Source organism: Haplochromis burtoni, unplaced genomic scaffold, assembly GCF_018398535.1.
Source record: "Haplochromis burtoni strain Fernald_Lab_line unplaced genomic scaffold, NCSU_Asbu1 Contig_124, whole genome shotgun sequence".
Taxonomy (NCBI): Eukaryota; Metazoa; Chordata; class Actinopteri; order Cichliformes; family Cichlidae; genus Haplochromis; species Haplochromis burtoni.
Window position 1 is genome coordinate 981,536 of NW_024582485.1, and position 9,672 is coordinate 991,207.

Genomic DNA, 9,672 nt, shown 5'->3' on the forward strand with positions numbered 1-9,672 from the left:
GATAAATATTTTTCTTTAACTTGTGAAAAATCAAATCTTTTAAAGCAATTGCTGAACCTTACCTTTCAAGGAGAAAAGTAGTTTGAACTTTGATAAGCGGGTATACCAAAAATGTGTGTACTCACACACAGAGATACACACATTAGCATTTCCACAATGTCACATGCCAAAGAAAGTCAGTTACAATGATTCCTCCTAAAGATATAATTTTTCAAGAGAAGCACCAAAAAGTGTTAGTTTGAAGCTGTAGTTTTTTAAGACTTAATAAAAAAAAGTCATAAATGATATATTCATTTTGCAAGAGTTCCCTCTGCAGTTACATGACGGGGTAGCAGGCATCCAGAGCAATGCCACACTGATCATTCTGGTTGCGTGCCATCTGGATGTATCCCTGATCTCCGAAGGAAGTTCCCCAGCTGTTCTTTACGAGCCAGTAGTCTTGTCCATTCAGAGTGCCGTAGCCCACAGCTAACAGCTGATTCACATTCTGAGTGCATGATGGGTCATTATACACTCCACTCCTATATAAAATAAACGTGGGCCGCCTAGCATCAATTCCCACTGAAATGGGTCCAATGGTAGCAAGACCCTGCTTCAGAGCGTTCTCGTCCCCTTCAGGCAGACACTGGTAACTGGAGCAGTTGGCAGCACGGGTTGCTGGGTTGTAGTGGCACTGATCATCCTGAAGTTAAAGAAAAAAATGTTAAAGGATCTGATGCAGTCAGGAAAGAACTTCATACACATTAAAAAAATCTAAAAATATTCTTGTTTTACAACATACAGGGTTGCCCTATGGCAGAATTGGAGAATTGGGAGGGACACCAACAAATTGAAAATATATTCATTAACTAGGTTTTTGAACTCAGTTAAAATCACTCCTTTAGTCTTGTAGGCTCTCCATTGATTGGACTGCATCTCACTTCTCAAAGGAATAAGTCAGTGGTGTCATAATTTGCACTTCAGGACAAAAATAAACCTAAAGACTGTTGCAAACTACATAGATATTGTCATAATTTCCATGCTTGATATTTTTGGTAAGGATAGTCACTGAGTATTTCACATTACAAAGTTCTTGTTTTGTTTTTGTTTTTTCATTTTTTTTTATTTTTATTTTCTTTTGGCTAAATTAAAAACATTGCCACCCCCGCGAGGCTGGAACAGTCTGTTGAATCGTCTCAGAACTGGCCTCCTCCACACAAACAACAGCGAACTACATAAAGCCTGGAGGACAAACATGTTGTCCGCTCCGATTAATTTATTGTTGCTCCAAAGAGACGTTAACAGCTGACCACAGACAAGTGTGAGTGTTGCTGTCTACAGCCTGAAGGATCGGACTCAACTTCTTGCTGGTGTTTATACACCCACCTAGGTGTCTCATACAGGGTTTTGTAAAGCTTGTGTTAGAGTCCTATGTTTAAATTTTTGTAAAAGTTTTGTAAAAGTTGGCTTGTTGGAACAGAATATACTGATTTCAAATTATTTAAACTCTGTTATTAATTGAATATAATATAAAGACGGTATAAACTAGGATTATATTAGGATTTTATTAAAAACATAACATTTCTTAATTAAAAGTTTACAAATTGTTTTTATTTCTACACACATTTTAAACTAAGACATGTTTTTCTTTATATAATCATAATAAAATCCTAGTTTATGTTTATCTTTATGAGCAAAAAATAACTTTGCTACTGTCTACTCCATTTTTGTTGTAAATAATGAATTTTGATATTTGGCCTTCTGTTAACGAAGAAGGAGGTACACTTTATTAATCCCATTGGAAATTAGTCCACTGCATTTAATCATTCACTCAGTGAAGCAACCACCAATACAGTGTCCGGGGAGCGGTGTGTAGAGATGCTGAGGAAAGTACCTTTCTTAGGGGTACTTGCTTCTCATATGTTTAATATTTGTATTAACTATATTTGTCCCTACTAACCTGGAGATGGCTGATTAATGAAAGGAGGGTGACAGGGATTGTGATGAATTACTATTTTAACTGAGATTTTGTTTTTGCCTTGGAATTATCACTTAAATAAGTGCTGAATGTTCTTTTAGCACAGAAGTGTGCACATGAGATCACACATGCATGTATGTTTACTTACATGTCCTGTATATGGGTATGAAGCATCAGAGTCAATTCCGTGGTTGTCAATGACATATTGGAAAGCTCGGTCTATGTAGCCTCCGTTGCAGCCTTCGTTACCATATTTGCCAGAACAATCCACCAGGTTTTGGGGACTGAGATCCACCAGCTTTCCTGTTGTCTTGGCTAACTGACCTTCCAGGGCCCCTGCAACACTGAAGGCCCAGCAAGCTCCACAAGCACCCTGAATAAAAAAAAAAAAACTAATGTCATGCTCATATTCTTAAGTCTTCCTCTAAATGTCCACTTTAAGAGCACAGAAGCACTTTTTATAACTCCAATTCCAAAAATATTGGACCGCTGTGTAAAATGTAAATACAAACAGAATGCAATGATTTTCAAATCCAATATTTCATTTATAGTAGAACATAAAAACTATTTCATACTATTTCATGTCAGATATTAGCTCATTCTACATTTCATGTTAGCAAACGTTGTCTCAAAAAATTTAGGCCACTGACAACCAAAGGCTGGGAAGGCTACAAAGAAACAGCTGGAAGAACACTTTTCAAATAACAAGGTTACTGGCAACAGGTCAGTAACATGATTGGGCATTAAAAACATCTTAGACAGGCAGAGTTTGTCAGAAGTAAAGACTGTCAGGGGTTCACCAATTTTTTTTCACTAAAAACTGCTTATATGAACTGTGAAATATTTTTAGAAGAATGTTCCTCAACATAAAATTGTAAAGACTTTGAACATCTCAATATCCTGTTTTCTAACATACATGATTTATTTTATAATCTTATCATATCATATAAAAAATGCAAAAATATAAATAAATAAATATGCACTGCTTTAAAACAGTGATGATTGCTATGTTCTAGTGTGAATACAGTACAGTTTTATGAGATTTGCAAATTATTGCGTTCTGTTTTTTGTTTTTTTTTCAACAGTGTTAAACCTTTTTTGGGATGTAAAACTATGAAACAACATAAAAAAATAACAAACAAAAAAACCCCAGAGAACTTTCAGGGTTCAGTAAACGAGAGGCAGTCATCTTCTTCGTAGTAGTAAAAGTGGATATGGTGAAATTCTTCTCGTGCAAACATGAACTGATTCTTCTCAGCAGCACTAATACACAAACCCTGATTTAAATGACCTCTTTTTTTTACCTGCATCTTGACACTGGTGACATAACCCTTCTCTCTCCAGTCCACAGTGTCTGGTATGCCAGAACCTGATGCCCCTGCAAAGGGAGATGGCGCCCTCTGGATGCCAGTGGGAGGTTTGAGGGTTGCAAAAGACTGCAGGATCTCTTCTTCTGTCTATGAGGAAGAACACAAATTATGGAATGAGACACAAATATCTGTTACAATCAGCCTTTTCTGTCTGAATGTGGAAATTCCAGTTCATTTAATGGATGTAGGATTATTTTGGCAGTTTTTTGATGTCGCTTTCAATTAAATAATAAAAAACACTTGACATTTTTAATTCATGAAAATGCTATATTATTATTCAAGTTTTTGTTGATTTTTGCTACAATCATTTTATATGTTCCCAAAACTGGGAACATTTAAAAAAATTTTTTTTCCCTCAAACTAATTATTTGTTGATTGTGGATAACCTCTCCAGGACAATAAGAGCCTTTTTAATATTGATTGAATGGAGAGAGCAGTCAAAAAAGAGATAACACTCTTGACAGTATGCAAAATAAAACCAATGTGTTAAAAAAGGTAAACATGTTTCACTGTCCACTTTATATACAGTAATCTGTGTCTGTCCTTTTCAAATCTGATTCCTCTCAGGAATCACATTTGTTTCTTTTGGTATAGATGAAGTCAATAAATAAACAGAATGGACTCAGTTCTGTCTGAATGCTCAAAAACATTCTCCAACATAGACTAAGGTGAAGCAGGTCACTGACCAGACAACGGTTGAGATTCCAGTATGCAGTCTGAGTGCTTTGGTTATTCATTAAGTTAGCTCAGGAATATACTGTAGGGTCTTGACTTGGAGAATAGATCCTAGTCAGCCTGATGATTATTTGAGCTAAGAGGAGAAATCACCTCATTACTCCAGTCAAGTCTCAAAGGCCAGAACCAAAACTCTGCAGCTAATCAGGAAAGAAAGGTTAGAAGAGCCAAAGGGTTAAAGGTAAAGCTTGGTGCTTTACCAGTTAATGTTGCTAATTTACATTCTGCAGAAAGTTAAAGCAAAGGTACCATAATTTATTTTTTGAATATTTGATAGTTTTTTTAAACTCAGTTTAAGTGTTACCACAGCATATTGAAATGTTATGAATGCTAACCGAATAAATTAAGACACCTGAGATAAAATTAGCAATGTGAAACTATACATGTGTGCCCCAACATATGTTTAATATTAGCCTGCTTGACTTGTATTTGTTTTTGTTAGAGGTTAGAGCCTGCATTAATTGATAAAGCACCCAAAAGACACTAAATACAAAATATGAAGACACTGAAACATGAAAACTGACACGGAACATAAAGACAGAGAAAGGGGAACTCAGAAAACAAAAATAGGGAAACCAGAAACATGAAGTGCCAGTAATCTGTCATCTATTCATAGCTACTCTTTAAGACAGATCAGCTTTAATTCTGTTGACCTTTTCAACATCATTAATACAATCACCATTAATGAATAAAAAATATCATAAGTCAAAAACATTAATGAAGCAAGAGAGTGTCTCACCAGGTCTCCCATGTGATTCATGCCCAGTTCATAGGTGTGAAGTCCCATTGAGGCCTCCAGGTTGTGCACGGTAATCATCTTCAGGTTATTCTCCCACAGCTTGCGGCGGTGAGCATCCTCCACCTCACATAAAGAAAGAGCAGATGAGGTGAAAATGCCATATAAGTTAATTATAAGCCTTGTGCAGAGTTTGTACATACAAATATAACACTTCAAAAAAATATTTATTACTACTACTTTTTGTCACATACATCTTTTTTGTAGCTCTTCCCATGTGTCTTCTTCCACAGCTCCCAGTGTGCGTCCAGTGTGGATTCAAACATGGCTGCTGCCCCGGCACACAGGGAGATGAGCAGCAACAGCAGGCCTGCAAACACACAAACATAGACGATGACACGAGAAGACAGGATGTCACCTGACTTTTGATGAGACTGATGCTCACTAACACACTGAGAAAACAACCTGCCTGGCAAAGAGCTCAAGTTTCCAGTCAGAAACAGACCTTAGTTTCATAAAAACCACACATAGAGACTCTGGCACGACACAGGCCAAAATATTTTCAGAGTTGTGTTACATGTTGACAAAAAGAAAACAACAAAAAGATGGAGATAGGCGTTTAGTAACTCTAAAGGGTCAAAAGAGGCCACAATTATTTTTCTAGATACATCCATGGTTATTTTTCCCAAATGAAAAGGCATTTTTTTCACAATTTTACTGTCTCTAATTCTCAGAATGGGGACAAAACACAATTGTAAATATTGGTTTACGTCACTTGTTATCAGATTGCTGGCAATAAATCTAAACCAAACTGATCTAGGTCACTTCTGCGTCTCAGAAACAGGGCATAAACATATCAGAATGTACTAGAATCAACAAAAAGGTCTCAAAATACAAAAAGGGAGAGTGTTTGGAAAGTTTTCTTACAATGACCAAGATGAAATATACAAAACTGTAGACATTGAAGTGATTCCACTGAAAACTGCTGTTTGAACTCAGAGTTTAAGCATGTTACCAGGCTGTAATTGGTGCTGATGTTGTCTTCAGGGGTTTTATACCAAGGTGGCTCATTGGCCCCATCTACATAGCAAATAGTGATGTGTCAGTCGCGAACGAAATTGCTCTTTGAGCCGACTCTTTGAAGTGAACGACGCAAGGCGTGTTTTTTTTTTTCTTTCTCTCACCCTTTCTCTCGCACTGTTTTTCCGCTCCACTCCACATGCGAGCCTTGTGCTTGCACTGAGCAGAGGGGGGAGGGGCGGTAGTTAAACTCGCAGTAGCACAGGAACAGAGCAGGAGGGTAAGAGAGCCAAGGACAACAACGTCACATCAGAAAGGTACAGTGGGAATAACGGCGCTACAAGTAACGGCGTTACTTTTTCAGTAACGAGTAATCTAACTAATTACTGTTCCTATCGTTACAATGCCGTTACAGTTACTAACAAGAAAATGCGGTCCGTTACTATTTTTCAACAAACAGACGTTTGAAGCTGTGTTCAGCTCACCGCATCTTATATCAGTTGCACAGAAGCAGCTGTAAGTAATCTGGGCGATACAGCTTTAAGCAGCTGCGCGCGCTCCCGCGGACGGTAATCACGATCACTGTCTAGCACAACACCTGGAGCTAAGGGGGCAAAACAATGGCATGAGTGCTGCTGTTTGACTGAGGAAGAATAAAGTAGTCGTGGTAAGCCAATCACACGGCCACTTAAAGACAAAGCAACAAGGTGATATATACCAGTTTTTAAACTGTGTTTATAGGCCACGTAAAACCAGAGTCATGATAAACAATATATACGTGTGTTTTTTCCTCAATAGTTTCGTCACGTTTACTGTCTAAGGACAGCGCTAGCAAGCACGCTCTGCTTATGAGCAAAAAATAAAAAACAAAAAAAAAACAGCCTTTCGGTTGGATGAGAAAGAGACGAGAGAGAGAGAGAGGGGAGAGAGAGAGAGAGAGAGAGAGAGAGAGAAGAGAGAGAGAGAGAGAGAGAGAGAGAGAGAGAGAGAGAGAGAGAGAGAGAGTTTTGAGATGTGAGAGATTTGTGACGTTTAGCGTGTTTGAGTGTGTAGTTAATGTGTTGTCTTGTGTAGTTAGTGTGTAGTGTTGTGGATAGTTTTGTGTTGTGTGTCAGAACAATGAGGCGACTGTTTTTTTTTTGGAGTGGCACAAATAATTTGTGTGGCATCTTATTGAATGCAGAACAGCTGATTGTTCTGTAAATAGTTTGAAATGGTTATTTAAAAAATCAAGGTAAAAGGTAAATGGATGCAAATAACTTTGTTGTTTGCAAAACTTGTGCATAGGATTTTAAAATTGACAATTTATATTTGCATTTAAAGTTATGAAATATGATTCATTAAACATGTTTGTGGTTGTTAAAAAATATAACTTTTTCTACTCTGATTTTATGTTTTTTGTCTGATTTTAGATCAATTGTGTTAATACAGTATGTCAAAATGAAAACATAACTGTAAATTCAGACACGTGAGGTTGTGCTGAAAAGGATGATACCAAACAAGGCAAAGTAAATAGTTTTTAAAGGTGAAATGTGGAGGGAAAATCAAAAGTAGTTAAAAATGGCCAATTATACCCTGGACCCCAGAGGGTTAAACGTTTTTTTTAAAGTAACGCAATAGTTACTTTTCAAGTAATTAATTACTTTTAGAATATTGTAACTCAGTTACTAACTCAGTTACTTTTTTGAAGAAGTAACTAGTAACTATAATTAATTACTTTTTCAAAGTAACTTGCCCAACACTGGAAAGGTATAGTAATCATCCACAATTTTCAGTTGTGGATGATAAAGGATTCAGAAAGTTTATTCATGCAGACCTATATGACAGAGAATGTGGATCTTTTTGTTTTGCATATTTTAATCTAGATTTAATTGTGTTGTGGTTTGCGGTGTTTTGTGTTGTTTCACTTTAAAGCTGAAAGTTTAAATAGTTAAAAGTTGAAATGTAAATAGTTGTTCTTATGTATTATATGATTTATTGATTACATTTTATGTGGAGTGAATAAACAAAAGTATATTTACGGTGGCCCCAAAACACGTGCAAACTCCAAAACACAACAGAAGTGCTCCAGGATGCTAGGCACAGTGTTGAGCTTTTGTTACCTACACATGCCAAGAAGTACCAACGACTGGATTTGGTGTGCAACAGGTAAATGAACATTTTTTTTAAATTATTTGACTATATATGAGTGCTTGTGTATAAATACACAAACAATACACATATGCTTTCAATTGTGTAATTTAAGTGATCTGGGTAGCTCTGTTTTGGAAGTTCAGTTAACGCTAGAAATGTGTTTTGGAGTTTGTAAATGCTTCAGAGTTTTTACATGCTTTTTGGAGTTTGTACAAGCTTTGTCTCCAAGGACCACCATTTATATTTATGTGTAAATATATAAATAAATAAAACCACGTTGTTTGCATGATTTTATATTGTTGTTGATAATAAATTAATTAAAGCAACAAAACAAACTGAAGAGTCGGTTGGGAGCTGAAAGAGCCGGGTTTTTTTTAGTGAGGCGAGCCGAAAGAGCCGGTTCTCTAAAAAGAGCCGGAATTCTCATCACTAATAGCAAAAGTCACTTTTAAAAAAACAGCTTTTTGCACAGATCACTGTGTCTTTAGGGTCTCTGTGTTAAGAGAAGTCTCAAGTATCACTTCTACATATTTAAGGCTGTGCAAATTTTTCAAAATGACTCCACAGTCACAAGACCTTAAGTGAAACTTATGAATAAGGGAGAGAGACAGTTTTCTCTGAGGGTTAGAAATATGGAATTGGAAACTTGGAGAATGGAAAATGATATTATGGCAATCCACTTATTAGAATTTTATATTTAATTCATTGAAACTAATCAGAAAGGTCAGGAAGGTCATTAAAAATCTTGGAAGTTAATTCTGCAGTTACAGGAATAAGTGGTTCTGGAAAGAAGTGAAGGTCAAAATAAATATTTGACCTGTCAGCTGTAAATGAAAGATCATGAGGTCAGTACGTTGTCTGCTGTTGGATGAACACAGAAAACTGAAAGAGGAACAAACCAAATCATGCATTTCAGTCATGAACATATAAGTTCAAGCAATGGTTTCATGGCACTACATGCTTTTATAGAGTAATTCAGCACCATATAAATAATAATCATTAATGCAAACTCCTTGTGGTGCCAACTATGGCCAAAAAAATACAAACGTCACTCATTTTCCTACATGAAAATAGTCATGGAGTTAGTGTTGGAGTGATGGTGTTTCTTACTTCAAAAAATATAGAAATATTGCACATTTAGTAGAATAATTAAATTATAAATATAAACACAACAGCCACTTTATATACCTGTTAAACCACTCATTAAAACAATGACTGATTGTCAACCAGTGCCATGGCAGCCACTCACTGCATTTAGGCACATAGACAGGTCAAGATAACCTGCTGTTCAAAATTTGAAAATATCCATTGATATTATAGGAAGGAAAAGTAATTCAAAAAAAAATCAGTAATTATAACCAAGGTGTGTAGAAAAGTATTCCAAATCTTTGAATGCACAACATGTCAAGCAGCTGTTATGGCCGGTCTAGGGGTGGGGTGTTCAGAGTAAATGCTTAAGTGTATATTCGTCTTATAGTAGTCTAAGCAAAGCCCGTTCCCTAGTCTGTTCACACGATGGGGTAGCTAGCGAGGTTGGTGATGCTGCAGACGTTGCCACGGTTATGTGCCATCAAGATGTATCCCTTGTTGCCCCATTCCTCACCCCAGCTGTGAAGAAAAGACAAAAGATGGACTTGGAAATGACGGAGAAAATGAAATATCACCAGGAGTCAAACAGCATTTCAGCTTATCATTTTGACAGATGACATGAAAACAACAAC

The 9,672-nt window shown here is 36.5% G+C and overlaps 2 protein-coding genes across 2 annotated transcripts in view; both read right to left on the minus strand.

The window, feature by feature from the left end:
• Nucleotides 1–308: 308 nt before the first annotated feature.
• LOC102301745 (cathepsin S) lies at nt 309–5,365 on the minus strand. The gene is made up of 5 exons (XM_014335879.2): nt 5,053–5,365; nt 4,802–4,924; nt 3,262–3,414; nt 2,106–2,330; nt 309–682 (listed from the first exon to the last, which is right to left on the minus strand). The coding sequence occupies exons 1-5, from the start codon at nt 5,122–5,124 to the stop codon at nt 317–319; spliced, it is 939 nt and encodes a 312-aa protein (XP_014191365.2). The 5' UTR covers nt 5,125–5,365; the 3' UTR covers nt 309–316.
• A 3,968-nt stretch (nt 5,366–9,333) lies between these two features.
• Nucleotides 9,334–9,672, minus strand: part of LOC106633331 (cathepsin K-like) — a 2,052-nt gene continuing 1,713 nt past the window's right edge. The window contains exon 3 of the mRNA XM_042223964.1: nt 9,334–9,559. Coding sequence (XP_042079898.1) covers nt 9,460–9,559 — 100 coding nt within the window. The 3' untranslated portion in view covers nt 9,334–9,459. The remainder of the gene's footprint in view (nt 9,560–9,672) is intronic.

Excerpts from the sequence above, each read along its gene's own strand:
- LOC102301745 (XM_014335879.2), bottom strand. The coding sequence starts at position 5,124 with ATGTTTGAATCCACACTGGACGCACACTGGGAGCTGTGGAAGAAGACA. Across the intron at positions 2,331-3,261 it reads TCACCAGTGTCAAGATGCAG|GGTGCTTGTGGAGCTTGCTG; the intron begins GTAAAAAAAAGA and ends TTTTTTATTCAG. Across the intron at positions 683-2,105 it reads CATACCCATATACAGGACAT|GATGATCAGTGCCACTACAA; the intron begins GTAAGTAAACAT and ends CTTTAACTTCAG.